At 38.1% G+C, this 25,491-nt stretch overlaps 1 protein-coding gene across 13 annotated transcripts in view; it reads right to left on the bottom strand.

Annotated features, from left to right (window-relative positions):
• Positions 1-25,491, bottom strand: part of mast4 (microtubule associated serine/threonine kinase family member 4) — a 184,432-nt gene that overhangs the window by 77,040 nt on the left and 81,901 nt on the right. For 11 of the 13 annotated variants that reach the window (XM_077206313.1, XM_077206312.1, XM_077206316.1 and 8 more), the window contains exon 4: positions 1,451-1,482. In XM_077206313.1, coding sequence (XP_077062428.1) covers positions 1,451-1,482 — 32 coding nt within the window. Of the gene's footprint in view, positions 1-1,450; positions 1,483-21,274; positions 21,397-25,491 lie in introns of those variants that run through there. The other 2 variants (XM_077206331.1, XM_077206332.1) reach the window with 2 other exon arrangements.

Raw genomic sequence — 25,491 nt, 5'->3', positions numbered from 1 at the left:
ATGAAAGTTTTATTACATGAAGAAAAAAAATCTATTGACATTCGAATATCTTCTTTTCTGTTCCAAATAAGAAGAAACAAATCATATAGTTCTAGAATGACATGAGTAAATGGCACATAGATGACCATTTTTTGCCTAATGCAGATGACAGTAAAATATCTAACTTTTCAAAATTGTGGTCACTGTCAAATTTCAAGACTAGGTGAAATGGAAGAAAGCTGTGTAATGGCCTATGCAAGAGATTGCCTGGAAGCCTTGAACTCAAACAAAACTCATCGGTATCTGCAGGTATGCCATTATCCAACATTTAGAAGTTTTAATGAATGCATTCCATCATTTTAATCATTATTACAAAATATCTTTTTGCCTTTAAAGGAGTAGTTTGCTAAAAAAATGAAAATTGTCCTAAATTTTTACTCACCCCAAGGCCCTGCAAAAGACGTATATGACTTTCTTTGCTCAGCTGAAGAGAAATTAAGGTTTTGGAGGAAAGCATTCTCGCTCCATCTAACGCGTATAACGTCTTGTGAACGCGCTTCACAAAGCTGGACCAAGGCAACCATTTGTAGTTAAGAAAGTATATATATATTTATTTTATTCTGAAAATGACTTATCTTTCACTAAAGAAGACTCTTGTCGACTGGGGTCATGTGGAGCCCTTTGAAGCTGCCTAAATATGGATTTTGGACCGTCAAAAATGTTCTACATTGGAAAAATCCAGCAATGTTCTCCTCTACAACCTTAATTTTCTCTTTGGCTGAGGAAAGAAACTCATATGTATTTTGGATTGCCTTAGGGGTGAGTAAATAATAACTATTCCTTTCATAAAAAGACAATAGATCAGTAACAGAACACAAAAGAGGAGGATTCAAACCTGGGTATTGTTGGGTGCATAAATTTATAGCATTAACCGCCAGGTAACAACTGCATGATTTCTAATCAGGTTTCTAAGGTTTTATTTCACATTATTTATATGCAAATGAGCAAGTCAAAAATAAATATTTAAATAAATAAATAAATCCATACATACATATGAAGAATGCAAGCCATGCTTTTAAAAAAGCTAATCTTTTAAGTTGGTTAAAAAATGTTTACTAGTCAACTTGCATATAGAACCTCAACATGGGAAATAATTGGGAGGGTAATTTACATAAAACTGAAATTTAGCTAACTAGGCACTTTTCAAATTTCGTCTCACAAAATATTCATAGCAGGAAAATGAACAGCAAAAAGAAGAGGAAAAAACTAATATGGCCGAAAGAATGAGATGCATTTATTATTTTAATAATAAAATCTGGTAATTCACTGTTTAAAAGTGTGCCTACCCTGACTACGGTCTGTAGAAGATGAAAATCTATAAATGTTTTGCTGTTTATGGAGGTTTATATGTAGACTCTCTTGTGTATTGGGTGACTATTAAATTAAATACAATCAAAGTAGGTTTACTCACAAACTTCCTCGTCTGGGAAGGCTGAGCTCTTTCTGTAAGAAAGCACAAAGAAAGAACAAAGTTAATTTCCACAACAGAATAAAAAAAAATAATGTAAAGAAACATTTCACGCTTAATGGTAATGTGTTTTTAATGTTAAAATAATTTCTTCTGTCCCTGTTGGATGTGCAGCTTGGGAACCATGACAGCCAATTATGAGCAGTCTTTGCTTAGTCATTCATCGTCAGTGGACGCTAACAGGTGTCCCAGATTTCAACAGTAACCCCAGTGGTGCTAGTGGTGACCCAGTTTTCAATCTCTCCAGATCCATTCAGTTCCAAAGAAAACATGAATATTTAACCTCTACTTTTCACACAGCCCTATGTGACAACACAAACATTTGGAGTAGTTCTGAATACACTACCATTCAAAGGTTTGAAGTCAGTAAGGTAAAGTTGGAGTTCCTGAAAGATGTCTCTTATGCTCAACAAGGCTGCATTTATTTGATCAAAATTACAGAAAAAAAAATGTCAGAAAAAATTATAATTGTGAGACATGATTACTTTAACTATTTTAATATATATATATATATATATATTTTTTTTTTTTCGTGATGGCAAATCTGATTAAACTTAAGCAGCATTTACTCCAGTGTTACATGCACGCTCAAGACATTTTTAGATGATAGCCAGGGTGGGAAATTAGCACCCGCCACCAGCCAATGGCTGGTACTTTTTCAAAGTGACTTTGCCTTGTATACCAGCCAAAGTGGCGGGTAGATTGTAAAACATATTTTTATTTGTTACTATTTAAAACATTCCTTGTAACGGATTGGACATCTTTTGTCAAAGAATGCTGTTGCTAAGTAAAAATAATGCACTTTTGTCAAGTAACTAATTTGATTGGTTTTCAGCGCTGTGCGTCACGGAAACAGTGCACGGACACGGCGCTGAACGGACCGTGACACATATAGCTGAGCTGAGGTAGCCTACAGACGAAAGGAAAATTTAAAAAATGTGGCGACATATACCCGGTGTTAAGAGGCCCGCCGCGGAGTCAGCAGTATATGAATGTACAAACTGTTGAGGGCGAAGTAAATAAAAAGTGAAGGTACTTTTCGAACAAGTGGCGCATTGATGACAAAGGGAAAACGAGGGAATGGTTAGCCTACCTTCCCGTCAAACAGTTCATGCACTGTACTTACTGTCGAACCTATGCGTCGTCCGAAAATGCAAACAATTTGTTCATTAGAGGAACAACTAACCTTAAAATAGAGTCAATAATGAATATGACCAATTCTATTCAGAAACGTCCATGCGATCGGCAAAAAGGGCAGACCTTTTCGGGACTACGTTTGGATGTGCAAGTAAGTAAATTACTAACTTGAAGTTGTGTTTTGTGATGGCTAGATAGCTATCGTTTTTTTAGTTTAGCGATAGTTTTAGCAGCCGCGAGGATAGGAGCCGATGGGTGCTCCGGAGCTCGATTTTGTGTCAGTTAAAGTTTTCATCTCCAATCCTATCTGTATTTGTGAGAAGTGGTATTGTCCTGAGATGAAAGATAGCCTACTTTACGGCTTTATTATTGAGTTAAGCCTCTGGGGTCGACAAACGCGCTGGCGCGTTTTGCTGGATTTTTTTTCAAATAGCAGCAAAATACATTTAAATACTCCATTTATGGTCATACAGACTTAACTAATATTAAAAACTAAACTGTAAATAACCATGCATAAAATTCTCTCAAAAATACAAACATCTACATACATGTTGCTCACATATTATGGTAGCCCTGTTTGTGCTAAATAGTGCTTTTTTGTAAAAAAAAAAAAAAAAAAGGGCGTGCACCCGTGAGCATCCACGGAGGTTAACATAAATTGGCGCCTGAGTGCAGCATAACTCATATTGTTAAATGGATAAAACGAATTACATATTTGTAATGGACGTCAATGTTATCAAAGTCACAGTTCTCATTCATAAATTTGAATTCCAGAAAAAGTGGCTGGTAGATAATACAAGCGGCTGGTAAAATTGGGCATCCAGCAGCCACTGTGGCTGGTGGGCAAAAAAGTTAATTTCCCACCCTGATGATAGTAAATCACTATTTACTATCATCAATGTTAAAAAACAGTTATGCTGCTTAATATTTTTGTGGAAACGGTACATTATTTTCCAGGATATTTTTATGAATAGAAATTTCAAAAGACAATAATCTTTTGTAACTTTTTACTTTTGATAAGTTTAATGCGTCCTTATTGAATAAAAGTATTAATTTCCTTCAAAAAATTCTGACCACAAACTTTTGAGCAGTAGTGGATATCTGATCAAAATAGGAATGAATTTGGTCTATTTTACTGTGGAAACATAAACTTGCTGATTCATAGCAGCAGATACATTAAAATAAATAATCAATTTTAGATTACTTGTTTATTCCTTCAAACCTCAAGTGGAGTTTTAAAATAAATGCCCACAAAAGGCTTATTGCTCAAAAATATATTCCTAAACCAAACTGTATTGTCAATAAATCTGTAATGATGGTTAAAATGATGTAAATTAATACAATTTACAACAATCCCATTTGATCCTCTGTAGATGCTGAAGTTATCACCATTCAGTAAGCACATGCAATAGTCACAGGAGGCCACAAGAGGGCATTTGAGCTGATACATTAAAAGATCCAATTTGAGACCTTTGACTTTAATAGGAGGGTTGAAGAGCTAAAGTATTATGGTATTCTGGGCTCTAATATATTCTAATATATGTTTAATTACATACATATACCCTGTGATATTACCATTACAGGGTAATGAATTCAATAAAACAAAGGTCTACACGTTTGTATATTAAAATAAAAGGGAAAACGAAAAGACAGTTACAGTCACAACATTAACACATCAGTGTCTTGTGAGTAAATCCAGTAACTTTCACACAGTGATTATAATTATATTTTTAATCCGTAATTAGTAATTTATACTGAAATACATTTTTAACATGTCCGTTCCTACATCACTCTCATTAACAGAAAACGTTTAAGTGTTCAACTTCAAATGCATATAATTGGGCTGGACCTCAATTGAGCTGGGATGTCACATTTCCAGCAGCAGCTAGTTCTGAACTTCTGATGTGCGACTGTGACTTCAAGCTCTGCCGTATGGTGCAGCGGCACCCTGAGATACCGTACTCTCACGCTCCTCAAAAATAATGAATGAAAAGCAGCGCTGGAGTTGCTGCAGAGCACAGCAGGGAACAGTAGTGAAATGGTTCGACTGTAGCAGGGTTTAACCATGAATTCAACGCTGGGCAGGCTCACCCACGGCTGAAGATGAATATATGCATTACTATTCACTCTCAAAGCTACTAGGAGAGATGTGCCTGTGGAAAGTCGAGAATGATTGAATTATATATTTCCATCGTTTCAATGGAATGAAAAAAAAAAGGCATGGGGGAAGTTAAAGCAGTCTGTATTATGAACATTGTGGAAAAGATACATACTGCATGAGATGCATTGCAAGATTTTATGGAAAGCAATCCAGTTCAAACTGCAAATTTTAAAATGTCTGAAAATGTCTGTCTTTTTCAAAAAAATTCAAATTTTCAAAAAGCCAACTTGAAAAATAAGTACCAACAAATGAATCATAATTTACTGAATTCATTGGCTGAATTTAAGAGAATGTTGTTTTGGGAATACCATAACAGGGTGAAACACACCAATTGCCCTATGTAACACGGTACAAGAATGCATGATTTTTTTGCAAGAAATGCAGGTTAGATTATGTATAGGTAAGCATTAGGGCTTGGGGATGCATGTCAAATATTTACATTATAATTGGTATTTTAAGATACTTCATATTTAAATATGAATTAATATATTGCATTAATATTTGATTTTATTGTTTTTATTGAGACATATTTTCAAACTATACACTAATGTTAAAAATTTGGGGGTTTGTAAGATTTTTTTATGTTTTTGATAAATTGCATTTGTTTTAGTCTCTTATGATAACCAAGGCTGCATTTATTTGATCGAACCTGCAGTAAAACAATATTATTGTGAAATATTATTATAATTTAAAATAACGGTTTTCTATTTTAATACATTTTAAAATGTAATTTATTCCTCTGATGGAAAAGCTGACTTAAGCAGAAACCACTTCAGTCACATGATCCTTCAGAAAACATTTTAATACGCTGATTTGGTTCACCAGAAACATGTAGTATCAATGTTAAAAACTGTTGTGGTACTCAATTTTGTAGGAACCCGTCATATAATTTAAGATTCTTTGATGAACAAAGTTCAAAAGAATAGCATTTATTTTTATCTAGTTCTGTGACCGCTTCTTAAGTCTACTAGGGGTGTAACGATTCTCGATAAAATATAGAACCGTACCGTTCACCACCCAAGGTTTGGTTCGCACTAGCACAGCGGTTAATCAGAAATCTGACGACGCATCTATAAAATGGCTTTTTTTGTTAAAGTGCATAAAACAGACCATACACAGTTCCAAAATCACCCCATATACCTAGCTATTTATCTCTGTATGACTGTTAACTCTCTTCAATAACATCGTGAGTCACCAAAGAATGACAGAATGCTATAGAACACAAACACCTTAAGCAAATGTTACTCAACTCTTTTTATAAAAAACATTGGGCACATTGTAAATTGCAGTCTCTGACGATATCAAGCATTCTGGCATGACGCAATCCCTCGCACAGCAACCGCTATAGCACGGCAAAGTTGGACGCATTCCAGCAGCGGGTGCACCAGTGTGGTTATATTTAAATGTCGTTCGGCTGCACGGGATGGGCTCTATAGCTCGCCGCTCAACACCAGTCTCAGAAACTTTCTTCTTCCTCCCTTGGGCAGGCCCCATGCAAAAACCACGCTGAACAGGCCTGACTGTCCTTTCTGTGGAGAAATGAGAGTCAGGAAACTTCGGGCTAGGTCGCAACTAACACAACTAAATTAATCGCAATTAACATGAAGTCACAATGAAATCGAGTTGGCTTATCACGATTATGAAATCGCAAAGGCTGCGATTATTCTTTATGCGCAGCTTGTCATTGACTACGTTTACATGCAGCCAATTTTCGGGTTATGGTCAGGTTAAGGTCACTATTCGGGTTTCTGAAACATTAGGAATAACCCGTTTACATGCGTGAGCAGAGAGAGTTACTCCTGTATACATGGAATTGCAATATCCCGATGTAAACGGCGACGCACGGTTAGCGTCTGGACGTACGGACAACTTTAAGACGCAATATGCGTCATTTCCGATTCTTCTTCCTGTATCCAAAGACAACAACAACAGCACGCGGATAATGAATAGTTCAGAGCAGATAGCGATCGGCTTTGTTTGCACTTTGGTACTGACCTCGCTCCAAATGTATGCTGTGCTGCGTCTCGCCATGTTTACTTCCGGTATACTGCACGCAGGTTTTTGTATGCGCTGAGAAGTTCCTCTACTCAAAAGACCAAGATTCCTTGCGAATAGAACATGCGCAGAACACAAATCATTATGGGGATATGCCGATACGCGTTTACATGACCAAAAATTTGGGTTAGAAAAGGGGTACCCCAGGTATCATATCCCGGTTTTTAAAATCCGGGATATGAGCATATTCGGGTTTTTGCCGGTGTTTACATGGCCGTGCGTGACCGGGTTATTGCTAATATCCCGGTTTTGAACGGGTTATTGGCTGCATGTAAACGTAGTCATTGATGTACGGCTCTGTGAACACTGCTCCAACTGAAAGCACTGAGTTTGAGTCACTTATAACGTCCATTTGAAAAAGCAAAACACATCAAACATCTTTGCAAACATGAGAAGCATTTATGAACCTCTTGTCCAACAAAAGACAACATTTAATAACATGCTTTTACTCCAAACTCAGTCTATAATGATAGTTGAGCATCCTTCAGAGGCTTCTTACACAGAATAAGAAGGTTGTGTGTTTATTAGTCAGGTTTCAATCTTCTGTTTATTTAGCTACAGCGATAGTATGATGCCCATAGGGATTTCCTGGAATGACGTTTGTTATCGTACTTCTGCGGGTCATATTTGGAGTTTCTGCGCGAGAGTGCCCTCTGGCTTTCAGATGGAGCAGCATTTACTACTGATCACAGAGTCGTGCTGCAGTGACAAGCTGCTTATAAAATAATTGCAGCATTTGCCAAAATTCTTTCATTCCGAATTAATCATGCAGCCCTACGTTGGTGGAACTCCATACCATTGCTTCCTTCAAAGCCATGCCGCACTACAGCCCATATCGCAGAGAAGGCTTACATGGAGGCTGGCCAGGCAGCATTTGCCATCCACACAATGGCAGTGCTGCAAGTCTTCCAGGCAAAGATGTTGCAGACCCTAGAGGAGATCCCTTTGAGGCCCTAGATCCTGATTCTTTTAAGAAGTTGCATTCAGCCACTGACCTGGCACTCCGGACAACCTAGTAGTCCTTCAGCAGCATTTAGTAGATGCGCCCCGTGAGCTCCTTTTCGGAAAAGTTTTTGGAGCCTCAGAAGCAGTCCAAAGTGCTGAGCCACTTCCTTGTGAAAAGGGGTCCATCCTTCACCCCGCTCTCGATCATCATCTGCCCAGCGAGCATTCAAGTGGCAGGACAGATCTCCAGCACCACTTTCCTCAAGCTCGAGCAAGGACCTGGAGCCGGCATGCGAGACCTAAACCGAGGCAGTTTAACCCTCTGGGGTTCATAGACGCACCAGCGTGTCCTGCTGGAATTTTTCATCAAAACAGCGGAAACAACTTAAATATAACAACGTTTGAGGTATTGACAGACAACTTCAAACCATCCATGGGCGTTTGAAGACATCTACCTTCAGTAAATTTAATGACAGCATGTAACTGCAATGTAAAACTCCAGAGCAAAGCAGCCCAGTAACTCAACTCCAATTATCTGACATAAGAGAAAAAAAGTAAAACATCTGTCCACTGTCTTAAGCATCTTGGCATTTTTGCATGTCTTGACCACGACATGAAACTTCATAACGTCCCAGCTACATCAAAGCTTTAGTGATACTGTTTTAAAGACCTTGCCATGATAGCATATTAATAATTCCCTTTGAAATTGCTCCATTTCTGCACCATCGCAAGATCAAAAGTATGGCAGTGTGAAATGCTGACTTGTATGTAAGGGCTTCCCCCTTCTTTCAACGTTTTTCTTTTCTCAATGTGTTTCTGATGGAAAAGGTTGACCGGATCTACCATCTGTTATTCGCCCCAAGGACAGTGGTGCTGAGACCCTCGGTCAAGAGAAGCAATGTTTACATTAAGATTTATGATAAGATGAATGCTTTAACTTTAACAAGCAGATCGACTCACTTTACAATGGAAATCTGCAACATTTCCGGCTTTGGACTCTGCAGTGTTTACCAAATGAACAATAAGCCACTTTTCCATAGAATGAAAATGGATGATGATTTATACTATTAAACTCAAAAATAACAGAGGGGGGAAAATATCATGAAAATCTCGCTTCAGTCTTCAGTCATATTGTAGTTTTGTGTTTTAGATTTCAAATTTCATTATGCTGCTGCATTTCACATCAATGCACATACATTATGCTAGGTTTGGTGACAAACATCATTTGTTGTTCAGCGCAAATGAGATTTGAGAACTACAGCACAGGAAGATGGGATGGTCCGTGTAACGCGTTGCAGTTCTTTGTTCAATTTGCACCATCAAAATTAACCAAATGAAAAATTGGCTTCGAACTTTCATTTTCCATTTTTTTGGAATAATTCACAAACGGATAATTGTCTCTCAGTTCAATTTTCAATTCTACAAGCTTGGGTTGTTGCGTCCGAGTCTGGTTTTTGAACAAACATTAAAAAAACGACTCATTGCTCTGATTTTCCTTTTCTCTGTGTTTTGCTCGCGGTTGGACCGTACCAGTTCCGCAGGGGATGGAGCGGGGGGTGCACGTGGATGCATTTACCCAGAGCGCTGTAGCGTTATGTAAATGGCACGTCTGAGTCTGACCATGAAATAATTTATCGCCAGTGGCAACATGCTGAGATAGCTTTCAGACACGACATTCTTATCTTCTTTATAGCTCTTTTGAGGCAGTTTCTATCGTGTAATTTTAATAACTGTCAGGAGCATATTATTGTAACACTTAATGCACAAGTGTGAATCTCTTCGCAGGCGAATTCACTCTCACACGAATTTCGGGGTGCGCTTTTTATTGCGAGTGACTGCTTAATCTTGGTCCTTTTGACTCAATATCAATACTTTTTATAGAATTATCTTATCTCTTTTATAATGTGTTCATAAGTTGTCGACAAACAGAATAAGACATCACCGATTAAATAAAATAAGGATTTATTATATAAGTCATCATTAGTAGGCTAATTATTGTTTTAGGTATTTATATAGGCCTACTGTATAGGGTGAATTCAGGGTTTTCCAAGTCACTCCAAGACACATTTTTAGAGAGAGATGATGTCAGATAATAATAAAATGCTAGACAATAATGATGATGTCTATATAAGCTGGTCTCAATTGTAACTGTGGTTGTAAAATGGGTAGGCTACTTGTAAAATTTAAGGCTATACAAATACAGACAGATCAAAAGATCCAATTGCAGGAACCACAGGAATTTCAAAAGCCATGCAATCCAGGGGTTTCTGAGGGACACAACCCTGCTCCAACACTGTTTTCAAATAATATTCTGATTTATAGCTGAAGCAGGTGAGTTATAGGATTAACATGGGTAGTAGAAATAAAGCATGACAGAGTAGTGATACTGTGGTTTGGCATCATCATTAAAAACAATATCTGCTCAGAAATCGCTTAGAAAACATTTGAGAAATGAAATATTTATGCTTTTGAAGGACAGTCAGATTCACATAAAGGGATTTCTGGGAATGAAGCTGCTAATAAGGTAGCAAAGAAGGGTTTCACTTAGTTCCTGGAGGGCTACTGTCCTGCAGTGACGTGACATATAGCAAAGTATGGTGTCCCATAATACATAATAATAGCCTGTGGCAGTCTGGGCGCGGGCGCGTGCTTGGGGCACTAAAAGAATCGCCCATAGCTGACTAGATTTGAGCTCGCTGATTGGCTACAGTTTAGGTCAAACATTTATTTCTTAAATCAGCAATTGGCTAAGCTGCTCCAGAGACCCGCCTCCCTGGGGCGATTTCTCCAGCGCACCAGAGCTGATGTGCACACAGGTCGAGGAGACGTGTAGAAAAACCAGACATTTAAAATTTCTATCACGTTTTCACATATACTGGGTGCATTTAATATACCAAACACACAAATATTGCCAATTTGTATACACAATTGATGTATGTATTTACTTATTTATGTATTGGTTGTGGCTCTTAAACTGTGGTCTGGCTCATGGGGGGCAGTGCCCTAGCGCCCTCTATTGGCCAGCCGCCCTTGAGTCTTATGAAGGTATTTTTGGTGCAAAACAACTGAACGCCTGTGACTGAAATTTGTAGTTGTAGAGAATAGCCACACATGTGTATCAGTAAATTTGAAGTCACAGAGAGAAATGTTTTAAGAGTTGCAAACTTGTAGACTTTTTTTTCTCTCCCACAAACACAACAGTAACACCTCAAATTCTTCATTGCAGGTGCACAAATCCTATTATACAAATCACAAATTAATAAACTTGTGTGCTCACATTTTTGCTACAGTTGCTTGCTGTAGTGAATATGGTGCAAAACACATTTAAACACCCGCAGCAAAAAATGGCTGCCCACTCCGGGTGTGTGCATGGTGTGTTTGTTCACTGCTCAGTGTGCACTTGGATGGGATAAGTGCAGAGCACAAATTCCAAATATGGGACGCCATACTTTGCTATATGTCACGTCACTGCAGGACAGTGGCCCTCCAAGGAAACTAAGTGAAACCCTTCTTTGCTACCTTATCAGCAGCTTCATTTCCAGAAATCCCTTTATGTGAATCTGACTGTCCTTCAAAAGCATAAATATTTCATTTCTCAAATCTTTTCTAAGCGATTTCTGAGCAGATATTGTTTTTAATGATGATGCCGAACCACAGTATCACTACTCTGGCATGCTTTATTTCTACTACCCATGTTAATCCTATAACTCACCTGCTTCAGCTATAAATCAGAATATTATTTGAAAACAGTGTTGGAGCAGGGTTGTGTCCCTCAGAAACCCCTGGATTGCATGGCTTTTGAAATTCCTGTGGTTCCTGCAATTGGATCTTTTGATCTGTCTGTATTTGTATAGCCTTAAATTTTACAAGTAGCCTACCCATTTTACAACCACAGTTGCAATTGAGACCAGCTTATATAGACAACATCATTATTATAGCATTTAATTATTATCTAACATCATATTGTATATCTCGCTCTCTAGAAATGTGTCTTGGAGTGACTTGGAAACCCTGAATTCACCCTATACAGTAGGCCTATATAAATACCTAAAACAATAATTAGCCTACTAATGATGACTTCTATAATAGATCCTTAATTCATTTAATCGGTGATGTCTTATTCTGTTTGTCGACAACTTATGAACACATTATAAAAGAGATAAGATAATTCTATAAAAAGTATTGAGATTGAGTTAAAAGGACCAAGATTGAGCGTGCACTCGCAATAAAAAGCGGGCCCCGAGATTCGTGTGAGAGTGAATTCGCCTGTGAAGAGATTCGCTCTCGTGCATTAACATCCACTCTAGTGTTACAATAATATGCTCCTGACAGTTGTTATTAAAATTATATGATAGAAACTGCCTCAAAAGAGCTATATGCTAAAGAGGAGAAGAATGTCGTGTCTGAAAGCTATCTCAGCACGTTGGCACTGGCGATACATTATTTCATGGTAAGACTCAGACGTGCCATTTACTACAGCGCTCTGGGTAAACGCATCCACATGCACCCCCCGCTCCATCCCCTGCGGAACTGGTACGGTCCAACCGCGAGCAAAACACAGAGAAATGGAATTCCAGAGCAAGAGTCTTTTTTTAGGTTTGTTCAAAAACCAGACTCGGACGCAACAAAACAAACTTGTAGAATTGAAAATTGAACTGAAAGACAATTATCCGTTTGTGAATTATTCCAAAAAAATGGAAAATGAAAGTTCGAAGCCAATTTTTCATTTGGTTAATTTTGATGGTGCAAATTGAATAAAGAACTGCAAAGAGTTACACGGACCATGGGATGATTTTCATTGAATAAAAAATGTATATGGCTTCATAAGATTTTGAAAAGAGTCTATAACCAGTGTCAATTTTTTGGAGCTTAAGTAATTTAAAATCAGTAAAAGTATCTGCATTTTTTGGGGGGGTGTCTCATAATTAAGGTTACTAGTCATCTAGTAAAAGGTAATCTGCAGCCTTGTCCCATTGTTAATACATGGCATTCATATGTAACATATAGAGGTACAAAACCTACATTTTTGTACGTTTGACAACTGAATACAATCAATTCAAGATATTAATGCCATGATTTTAATATCCGTTTCGTACACATTTGTACGTCTCTAAAATTGTTAAGTAAGTAAGTAAGTAAATACATGTCTGGTTGAACCACACTTTATGTAAAATACATACAAATACTCATTAAATGAGATCACGTTGAAACTCTAGTGTACAGCTGTTATCCAAAAGCGCAGCAGCACGTGCATGGCCTAAGAGTGTGTAACAATGCAATCAAACCACTAACCATTTACTTAACATAGAGAAGTATTGCAAATTAACAAATATGTCTTCCGTACGTGTGCTAAGACACTCAATAACTGATATTTGAGGCATTCACAATTTAGAAATGTATGTAAATTTACTTTTTTATATCTAAACACAAATAGGACAATTAAAAAAGAATAAGGCATGTATTCCAAATGATGCACCAAATGAACGTACCGGTGTTTACTGGGAAATGTTTGAGCCTTATTGACTTACATTATAGGTGTCATTAAAAATCTAACCGATATCAGCAACATTAATCGATATCTTTATAAAACATACAGATCTGATCCAGTATAATTGGCTGAACCACGTTCAAAGCCATTTTAAAATACTCTATAAACCCATACCTGTTACGTCCTTAGATCAGTGTTACTGTGCCAAGGCTGTGTAGCTTGTCAACCATTCTGCTAAATGTTGCAGAAGAACTAGATTACTTGGCAGAAGAATTATTAATTGTTATCAATGAAATATTAAATTGTTTTTGCTGTCTCCATATTGTGCCCAACAACGCCTATTAGTCGTTCTAAAATCTCTGTAAAGCACGGTTTCTTGGATTTTATTGCTTAATTTTCTTTCTTTGATACACATAATAATTTATTGATCAATAAACAGCATTTCTATGGCATAGAAAATGTTCACAATAACCAAGCTTATGGAAACCATGAAGTTAGGGGAGTGCTTACATTGTTCCTCTAGTAAAAAGGAAGAACTCAGCATTCAGCTGGAGTTTGTTTTGGGTAGACAGCAGGTCTGGGGTCAGTGGTCAGGGTACAGGAGTTGGGAAGCACTGTGGAGGTCAATCCAGCTAATAATGTGGTCATGGCACCCAGATATCCCTTAGGGCCACAGACCAGTGTTTTCATCATCTGTAAAGGTCAGCTGATATGACAGGCTGTAGGAACGTGCCTAGCTTCCCTTCAAACCATCATAACTATTGTTCTGCAGTATTTTGTCCTTTTGTCTGAGCATTTTGATTTCTATTACTTCACTTCGTGAAAGTTTGTAATTATAATGGCATATTTAAATGACCGTAGATAATGAGCTTAAAAGACAGAGTAAAAGCTTGTTTCTTTTCATTGTTTTAGTAACTTGTGTTTAGAGAGACTAATTACATCAGCACAGTAACAAATACATAAGCCTTCCATTTTAAATATGATCATTTAACACACTGTGACAGTTAGGTTCTGTTCAGTGATTCCAACGCTATCTCACGACCAATTCGTACGAATTTGTACGATTTGTCTAAACCCACCTGATGGGTAGGTTAGCAAAAATCGTACTAATTTGTACGAGTGAGGTCGTTTGAATTAGTATGAATTAGCCACCTCGTAATATTCGTACGAATTGCCGTGAGATCGGGCTGGTGATTCATACTGTATAAATGATACAAAGGCGGTGTTAACTGCTTCATCCACTAAATCTAATTCTGCACTTTAAATGAACATTCAAAGTTTGGTTTGTTTCTTTAAAATCAAATTACCATCCTGTTTGCTACCTCAAATTAAATTAAAGACACTATTAGTTACATATGCAATAATTAGTCACGGATGCTGAAACGGACTTTTTTGAAAATGTGTGAAACTTTTTTTGTGAAAGCAGCAAAATGACATGGTCGTAAGAGAATGTATTTTTAACAGTATAGACCTAAATATTACTAGCAATCATGGCTGCACAATTGGGGGAAAATATCATATTGCGATTGTTGAGGTCAATATTGCGATTGCGATATGCGATATAATAAACAAATGGTTTCATGAGTCAACTTGCTTGGTTCTCAAGGAAAATGCACACACAGATTAGTGATAATGCTGAAATGTGTATTTCTCAACTCAAACTACCAACAACAACTAAATGATTGATAACACCTAAAATGACCAATAAGCCATTGATGTCTGGATAAAAATTCATCCAAAGAGGGTATCCTACCACGTCATTGTGTAGTTGGGGCTGCCGTCTGGGGAGTCAAGCAGACTGTGAAGAGAGCTCTTTCGAACATCACGAGGTCTCCTCGAGCTCCGGGGGAAGCTTTGTTTGTTTTCGAAGCCGCTCGCTCGGCCGTTCTCCGGTGGGGTCATTCCTCCAAGTTAGCCATCCATCCAGGTGTAAGAGGAACGCTGGCCATTATTCGCCAAACTAGAGAGCGTGACATACATCGATTTGTAGCTTCTTGTCCTATCTGCGCCCAGACTAAGTCGATTAATTCTCCGCCCGCGGGTCTCCTTAGACCACTTTCCATTCCTTCTCATCCGTGCTCGCACATCCCTCTGGACTTCGTAACGGGTCTTCCGCCGTCAGCGGGATTACCGTCAGCCAAAGAGACCGCGCAGGTGATGGCCGATCACGTTTTTAAGATCCAAGGGCTTCCGACAGATGTCATTTTGGACGGGGCCACTGTTTGCCTCCCAGTTCTGGGGGGAATTCTGTCGACTGATTGAGGCGTCTTCCAGTCTGTTGTCGGTTCCATCCCCAGTCCAACGGGCAAGCTGAGCATACAAACCAGATTCTCAGTCGTATGTTGCGTAGTCTAACTTCTCAGAGTCCTGCTTCCAAGTGCGACCAATTTTCCTGGGCTAAGTACACTTACAATTTGCTACCGTCGTCCACCACGAGATTATCCCCATTCCATTGTTGCCTAGGTTAACAACCCCGTTATTCAACCCCAGAGTCCTCCCTGCCCTCAGTACAGGCGTTTATTCAGAGGTGTAAACGGACCTGGAAGAGGGTGAGATCAGCTCTGTGTTGTACTAGAGCGCATTCACGATGGGACGCTAATCGACGCCAGGTTCAGGCTCCCAGATATGTTTGCGGTCAGAGGGTGTGGCTTTCCAATCAGAACTTACCACTTCAAGTTAGTTCCCACAAACTGATGCCCTGTTTCATCGGGCCTTTTTCTATTGTTAAAGTTCTCAGCCCAGTAGCTGTTATGCGTAGATTGTCTCGCCTCCTGTATCAAACCTGTTATCCGTACTTTCCTTCCACCCCCTGCCCTTGACGAGGGGTCTTCCATTTACAGGGTACAGAGGCTGCTTGATGTTCGTCCTCGCGGGCGGGGCCACCAGTTTTTGGTAGATTGGGAGGGGTACGGTCCTGAGGAGAGGCGGTGGATCCCGGCCCGGAACGTCCAGAACCGCTCGCTCAGACAGTTTCTATCGTTCTCGTCAGTCTCCTTCCTCGGTAGCGCCTGGAGGTGCTCGTTGAGGGAGGGGTACTGTCATGAGCTGGGTTTGTTCTCTCTTTGTCTCTCCCGCTCTCTTCTCTCTATTTCTCTCTGGCCCTGGCTGTCTATTTTCCCATCTGTTCATCGTTACAATTTGCGTTCGTGCTACTTCTCTATGACACCTGTTGTCACTTACTCTCTCTCTACTTCTAGCGTTTGTTCCCCTTGCTCTTTGTCGGATTATTATGCGTGTACGTGAGTCATGGCTGTGCTACATGTCATCTCCATTAAGATTTACCTTGTATTATCTTGTCTAGTCAAGAGGAGTTGTGCTAGTCTTGTGCGCTTTCTCCGTCCTGTCACCCTGCTGCTTGTGGCCTTCTACCAGTCTTCTCTCTGTGGCTTTGTGGCACTTACAAGGACGGTGTTACTGCCCTACATGAACGTCCAGCTCTGCAAACTATCACCAAGACAGGAGTCTTCCGTTTCTGCTGACCTACTGTAAAGAACACTGACTTTGAGTTTATTCCAGGTCTGTGTCGTTGCACGACAGACTGCCTATGTTAATTCTTCATTAAAGACTATAGCAAGAACTTGCCTTTGCATGTGGATCCTCTGTTTCCTCTGACACATTAATTTATCAACATAAAATAATTAAAAGGAAAATATTGTAAATATCAAATATATGTAAATATAAGTAATACATTTATGAGCACAGCTCTGCTACATAGGATGTTAAATTAAAATTTTAAATGTAAATATTATTATTCATTTTAAAATATCTAATTCTACGTAGGACAAAAACAGTGAATGATTTCCAAGCAAATTTAATTTAATCTAATCTCCATCAAGCAACAATTGGAGAAAATGCACATTTGTTTGATGTGGGTCATTTAACCAGCGTTTCCTGTACTTGTTTCCTTTCATTAGCACCTCTGAAGGTAAAAAGCACCTCAATCTAATTTTAACATTTCTAAATTTTACGTCAGTCAGACCCACCTTTGCAATTTCTCTTCTCATTTCATTTTTTTTTTTCAATCTCTCCACAAAGTCTAACTTAACTTACCTTCTGCAATCCATGAAAGGCTATATCTCCATTTTTTCCCTCTCAATTTATGATTCGCCCGCAGTCTAAGAAGTGTATATGAAGAAGTGTGTATTTACTGGCCAAGAGTCGGGCTCCCACTGTTAGATTAACACTGTGTCAACCGAGCAGATAGGCAGCATATGGCATGCAGAGCACACACATTTAACTTAGATGTGCTGATAACTTCCAAAAGAGCGGAACACACACTGAGCTGGACTGGTGGGCTTTTGATATTGCCATGAATATAGAAAGAACTCAAAACTACCCCACATATCAGAACAAACATGCTCTGTTGTTGCAGTATTAGATTTTTAGATGAATCCAGCAGCAGGATATAGCGTTTAAGTTTAACATAACAAAACATTTTATATTATTTAATTGACCTGCTTGGAACTGCAAAAATAATGATTTCCCACAAACACTCCCCTAGTCCTCTATTAGCCATTTAAAAAGATAGCCCCACCCAAACTCATTCCATTGGTAGAAATCATGTTGCTATGTTGGTCTGGATAGGGCTGATCAGACAAACAGAGCAATGTTTTGAAAGCCCCACAAGGCCAATGTTTTTGCGCTTAGGGAAATTAACGGTTACGTTCACACACAGTTCAGTTATTTGGAGCAACAACAGCATTCTAAAACCAAAATAACAAACATACATTTTCTGGACTCACAACTGCATTCTTGGAAAACCTGGACTGTATGAGCATAACTAGTTTTCTTTCACAGAGTATGAGAGAGCATCTCTACGCTGAACAAACGCATCTGTACAGTGTGTTGCGGGTTTCCATGTGTGGTTTGGTATCTTACAGTAATGGAGATATGAGATATGAAGGTTTTAGATCCATTCACTGTTTTCCACCAGAGCCCTGTACGTTTTGTGTTCTACGCATAACTCAAATACTCTGTGCTCTCCACCTAAATATATAAGCTGCTGTAGGTTAATGATGATTTGACGGATGAACTCATGGCTTGATTAGACTCTTGTTGCGTCAAAAGTGAAAAGACTTTTCAGATGTATGTCCATGGCCATCTTTGATATTACTTTGGTCACTGTCTCAATGGTTACTGATAAGAGAATACAGAAATGCACATTCATACTCAGTATTCGAGAAGTTGCTTTATGAACAGGACATTGAGCAGTAAGTAAAAGCAGGTGACTGTGAACGTAGCCATAGTAAATGCACAGCACAGTCTGCTTTGCAGTGCATAAAAATAAAAAGCCAAACAGTTAATATGTGAATCATGCACATTAATAGTGTGGAGAATGAGAATTGATTGATGTGTCAATATGGGCACAAACCTCCTTCATTAGACATTATCAATCACACTTATTGAATTCTGATATATCATCATATATTATGCTCAGCAAAGCACTCTTGACCTAGCCAGCCTTTGTGAAAGTGACAAACTAAGATTACTCACTATACACATAATTCAAAACAAATATGAGAGCAAGTCAGGCATATCACAACAGGTATTTATTGACTTCCATAAACATATTTTAATTGCACCCCTCTTAGACACAAAAAAACCCCAAAAACAATCCATATACCTCAAAATTGCCAAATAATTACTTTCATGCAAATTACATGTGCACATCTTTTTTATTAGACCAGGCCTAAAATGTGAAGTGAAGCTCAATGCAACTAAATAAATGCAGGGATAGGTGACCCCATGAGACTTCTGAAAGCACTCATTCACTGCAACTGTAATTACAAAGCTAATACAGCACCACTACTGTCTATTCATTCTAATTACCTGCCAGTATTAACTGCCCATTTCAATATGTTCTGCTGACAACAATATCCTAGAGATCCAGGCAATCCTACAAGATACAGCCAGGAAGACCCATGTTTATTTGGTAAGCAATATGATTTAGTCTTTTTGAATTGCATTACTCAATTTAATGTCATTATAGGCAGAACATTTGGAAGGTAGTGAGGACATATTATCAATGCTTTGGAAAGTGAAAGATGACTGATCATTTATACGGCATGTTGTCTAAACTGAGACTGTAAAACTTCAATTGAGCGGTCTTCTTGCTTGTAAAAGACAAATGAACGAACGAAGTTTAGTAAAAATAAAGAATCCGTGTTTTGCAGAATGACTTCATGTTGGACACGGTGTTTTCACAAATACATGTCTACGCACTATTCTGCACTCTGCCTCAGGCTATGATCTCATAAATCTGAGATACTAGTGTGTGTGTGTGGGGGGGGGGGGTGCATTTTTAGAGAACTTCCTGCTATTGTATTTTTCCTACTATGAAAGTCAATGGCTATAGTCGACTGTCTGGTTACCAACATTCTTCAAAATGTATTATTTTTAGTTGAACAGAAGAAAGAAACTCATACAGGTTTTAAACAACATAAGGGTGAGCAAATGATAATAGAATTTTCTTTTTCTTTTCTTTTTTTTGGTGAACTATACTTCAAAGAGTGAATGAATGCAAACAATACAAGAAAGAAAAGGAATGAGTGAATGAATGAATGCAAACAATACAAGAAAGAAAAGGAATGAGTGAATGAATGCAAACAATACAAGAAAGAAAATGAATGAATGAATGAATGAATGCAAAAAATGAATGAACGAATGAATGCACAAATGAATGCACAAATGAACGATTGCACAAATGAATGAATGAATGTACGAATGAATTAATGATATATAGGGGAAAACAGCCTTGCTCTGTTGTCAGACAAATACAAATTATCGTCCCAGGTGTAAATAGGAATTCATTAAGTTAAAATAAACACATCGTTTCTATTGAAGACTGTGTGGCGAATATTCTCTCTTGGTGTGAGCAAGCCTTTAGATTTAAACTCCAACATAATTATATTAAAGTGAAAGCTCTCCCAAACACAATTAGAAGTGACGCTGTGTGTTTAGTGGGTCTCAGAACAATTGCCTTGCTTGCTGCAGCTACCTTGATGTAATTGACATAAAGCAGCTAATTGACTCAACCTTCTAACCGACACCAACCTGTTTAAATTTAGCCATGTAACACACAATATTGACAATTACAATATTAACTCAATGCCTTCAGGAAGTTCCCTAACATAAAATAAACTGTATAAAATTGGATGGAATTCTAGTTAGTCCTGAGTCCATACAATGGAAGTCAACAGTAACCAAAACTATTTAGTCACCAACATTCCTAGATATATATATATTTTATTCTGCAGAAGAAGAAAAAAATCACTCGGAAATGCATGTGTCTCAATGACATACAACAATGAACACAAAAAGATTTTTTTTAAGCCAACTAAATATCTTAGATATTTTCACATTTATTGCCAATAACACATAGGTAATACACTAAGATGGAAAAGACCAATAGATTATTTATTCTTTAGCATGTATTACAACTGATCTGAAACCATCTTACTCAGAATCCAGCCTGAATTCAATTTTAAAAATAAAATAGAATAAAAAAATTGAATAAATTAAAAACATACCATGACAGCAACTGGTCGCATTAAATGTGCTGTCAAACACATCAATATGAGTTATATGTCGGTAAATTACAGCTTCCTTTGGTCTTATTACCATTACCAAGAACCTAGACAAAAGAAAGACAACTTCTTTTTTTAAAATAAATAAATAAATACATATTTTCCTAGTGTATCAGTTTTGTGAAGTTGATATTGATCTGAGAAACTGAGAATTTCTAAAGGAATAAACTATTTGCAAACATTCAGAAACAAGTACCAAATGTTTGCACTTTGCAGTCTTTTCAAAGACAAAACTCACACACTTCATCTTCTAGTGCAGCATTTGGATGTTTCAGCATGCGGAGGCACAGACTCCATTCTGTAATTCATCCCACATCCAGGTCTTCACGCAAAAGCAACAAAACTCCCAACGAAGCGGCAAACACCCACACCCCACATCGCTTTATATTCCCTACCTGTAGCCCGCGTCTCCTCAGAATGCTGGACTCATCCATGCCAGAGAAGAGGAGCGCACGCTCTATCATTCGTGCTCTCTCGCTGTGTGTGCGCGTCTCGCCACTACTTAGCCATACTGCACCGCACTGCCTCCTCTAGCGCTCCCGCACACTCCATCTGATCCAAGCAGCTGCTAAAGACTTATATCAGAACTTATCTGATTGGAGGGGGGCCGGTCAGCTGACATGTCGCTGTTTCACTCTCTTTGAACTTCGGGACAATGTGTGAGCATGTACGTGCTTGAAGAGGAGAGAAGATGTAAGGGTGTGAAAGAGAGAAAGCTCGTGAACGCGTGTTTGATTAGAAAGAGCAAGAGAGATAGGGAATGCAGGAGGGGCGAGACAGCAGTGGAGAAGTAGGGGGGTGAAGGCAGACAGATAAAATTCAGTGTAAAATCCCACGAGGGCAGCCGATTCATCCCCTCACCCCCCAAACAGCCACGTTCTATGGTGGCCAGGGTGACTGTTTGCAGGGAGAGAAAAGGCAGGAAATCCTGCCGTGCACTGTTTTGCCAGCACTAAACAATGCAGCTGGCATCCTGTGTCTGCGGCCACCCTCGGTCAATGGTGTTGGCGATTTAATGTTGAGCGTTATTGAGTTCCTATTTGTCTTTCAACTGGAGCTGCAGATAAACAGTCTGGAGTGAAGGTCAGGAGACTAGGCGGTCATGGCCAGGCTGAATTGGGCAGAAATAAGATGGAAGGTCCGCACAATGAGAGCACGGGGTACGCAGGGCATCCTGTAACGTCATTATTGTCCTTACGGGGATAAGGAATGAGATTTCCTTCTCTTTCAACATAAACAAGCTTACACAAACAAGCTTGCACAAACCTTAAACCTTCTCAAAAAGTAGCATCTTTTTGTTAATCCACTTTTAAAGCACCACTGCTACTCCCATCCACAAGCAAACAATGTCTGGTCATTCCTTCGCGATTTACACTCTTTTGTGGCATGAGCTCTGCGCTTTTAAAATTTGTTCAAAATAGTTTGACTTACATTGGGCTTTAAAGTCAAAAACTAACATTTTGCCACATCTGCCAATGGCCAGTGAAAATGTACCTGCCATACATATTTTACCAGCCATGAAACTGTCTATGCATTATTTCATTAAAAAAACACTACTACTACTACTACCACCACCACTAGTTATAATATATTTAAAACTGAAGCTTACTTAATTCATTTGTGTTAAAACTACATTAATCCTTTTTGTTGACATAACTAACTGGGCAGTGGATCTGTAGTTCCAAATTATTACCATGTGTCTATTTTCCTCCTCAGAATGCCTGATGTTGGTTTGACTGCTTGCTTTACATGAGACAATAAATAATTGTGTCTACCTGATAGATTTAATGCAGGTGCGGTTTGGGTCGCAGGCATTATGTCAAACGTGTCGGGTACCGAATTAAATTAGTGCTGCTGTCGGATAAAAAGTTAAGTGCTGCTGTCGGATAACAGGTTAAGTACTTTTAACCCTCTGAGGTCTAAGGGGTTTTTGGGGTCCTTGAGGTGTTCTGACATGCTCTGACATTTGTGCTTTTTTCAGTTATTTATAAACATGTTAATGGCAAAGGTGTAAATTCTCTCTATAAAGCACAAACGGGGCTACCGTAATATGTGAGCAACATGTATGTACATGTTTGTATTTTTTAGAGAATAATCTTTATGCGTGGTTATTGAAAAAACTGAAACTTAAAGTGTCTGAAATAAGGCCACAAAACACATACTAAATATGTCTCCACAAGACTTTTGACTAATGGGCATTGTTGCCAAGAGTTTTTGCTTCAAAATGATCTGAAAATCATCCTGCCTAATCATTTACACAAAACAATACATTGATTTAAATTTTATAAGATACCTTTTGTTTGGAAAGGCAATATTCGTGGAGGCGTGTTCACACCTGAGAAGACAAAGGCCGGATAATGTGCCACATACATAATGAGCTGCATATTAATTAGCCCTTTCACACAGGTGTCACAGAATCCCAAAGAATGCAAGGACAAAAGAAATTATCTATATATACATTTTACAATTAGAAATTGTAACCAATTACAAATAGGTTACAATTACAACAACAATTACAATTTTAACAATATTTCAAGTGTATTTCTTTGTAAAAAAGTATATATTTTATCATACGTATTAAAAAGGTAAGGATTCATTAGTTTGAATATTGGAAGAAACACTATAATAACATCTTAGTTGATAATTCAATATACCTACTTTATTTTTGACAAAACATCATACTATAGTATATTTAACTATGAGCAGAAATTGGTGAACAAAACCGTACCTATTTAATGTGACAGTAGTCTTTTTTTACAGTCAAAACTTTATAATCTATCCAAAACTAATCACAAAATCGTGTCTAAACATTCATATTTATTCTTTGTTACAATATTTGTAACATATAGTGTATGATATATTAGCATATACATGTGAATTTACAGTTTGTTGCTTATACAGACATTTTATTTCAACATATTTCAGTCTATTTTTACTCATCTTAGTAGGCTATAGCAATATAGTTTGGATGTGTTCATGTAAACATAACGTTTACTAATGTAGGTGCAGGTGAGAGTGAATGAACGGCACAGACACGCGCTGTATAACTGTAGTAAACAAAGCGTGCATGCGCCTGTGCCGTTCATTCATCATTTAGCCTACACACAGACACGCAATTCATATTTAAACAGTCTTTTTGCGGTTTACAGTCAGACACTATTCAATATCGCGATTAGAACAAAGCACTTAAGAATAAATGACTTACTACATCAGCTGGATCCGTTGCTCCGCAAAATGAAATTACCAGCACTTCTGGTACATTTTCCAGGGTTATTAGATAGTATTATTCCTCACAACGATGCGTTTTATAATCCAGCTGGTGGGCGTTGGCATGTTTGAATGGCTTGCCTTAGATCATTTGCGTTTGAATACCGCGCACTCTCCATGGGCGTGGCACATTAACACGTAATCAGGTATAATGAGCTGGAAAGAAAAAGACTGACATCTCTCTCTTTTCATACAGATTACATAAACTGAGAATATTTGTTTTTTTATTTAAATTCATTTAAAAGAAGAGAGTTCTAGCTTCATTATGGAAAAACACTCGTGCCTGTATGACAAGTATTCGCGGAATTACAGTTAATTTTCGGACGAGTTTCAGAATGGACTTAACTGACAGAGAGAAGGCAGAACGCGCATCATGTTGGTTTTTCTTTATTTGGCGAGAAGCACAACAATTTATTTTTATTGTGAGTATCCACAAAAAAATAGACACTTATCAGGATCTAATGATGTACAACACTTAATATGTAAGATCAAAATCAACAGAGTATTTTGAGTTTCTTTTGCACTTATAAGAAAAAAAGCGAGACTATCGCGCGCCGACCTCAGAGGGTTAAGTACTGTGGGTGTGGGTTTACCAAACAGGACCCGTACAGGATTTCGGGGTACTACTACTAGGGATGCACCGATACCATTTTTCCAGAACCGATCCGATCCCAAAAATTCTGAGTATCGAGCGATACCGATACCAGCGCAGTTCTTTTTTAACTCAACAAACTCTGTTTGTTGAACTGATAATAACTATTTTGTGTGTTAAACAGAATCTACTAAATACAGACAACTTTATTATAAAGAAAAACAACAAATCAAAAAATATATGATCATAATCTATGACAAAAATGCTATCATATACTAGATTAGTGGATAATTCAGCAGTAAAAGTTACTCTAGGAAAATAAATAAATAAATAAATAAATAAATTCACAATTGCACTTCTATCAGGACCACTATCGTCAAATACGATTGACAATTACCATACAGTTAGGATTGGCGGTATGGTTCTGTTCTGGGCAATAACTCCTTGCGCATCCATGCAGCCTAGCATGGATAAGAGCAGCAATAACCCTCCTTAGGGTAAACAGAACAGAACCAACATGAATATATTGAAGACATCATTATTCAAGATTTTAAATACAGCATGATTCGAGAATGTTTTCTGATTCAAGGGGAATAAGAATGCCATACTGACTAACGTGACCTGCCAGAACTGATGCTACGCTTAATAATAATAATAGTATAAAATCTGAACATTTGGTAAAAAAAAAAACAGTATTTAGTGGGGAACAAATAAGAGAAAATAAGTGATGCTCTTGAAGCAACATCGCAGCGC

The sequence above is a fragment of the Siphateles boraxobius genome, unplaced genomic scaffold (assembly GCF_051911475.1).
Source record: "Siphateles boraxobius isolate OS27281-9 unplaced genomic scaffold, OSU_SipBor_1 56, whole genome shotgun sequence".
Classification (NCBI taxonomy): Eukaryota; Metazoa; Chordata; class Actinopteri; order Cypriniformes; family Leuciscidae; genus Siphateles; species Siphateles boraxobius.
Note: the sequence above shows the minus strand (reverse complement) of the source record. Positions and strands in the feature narration are given on the sequence as shown.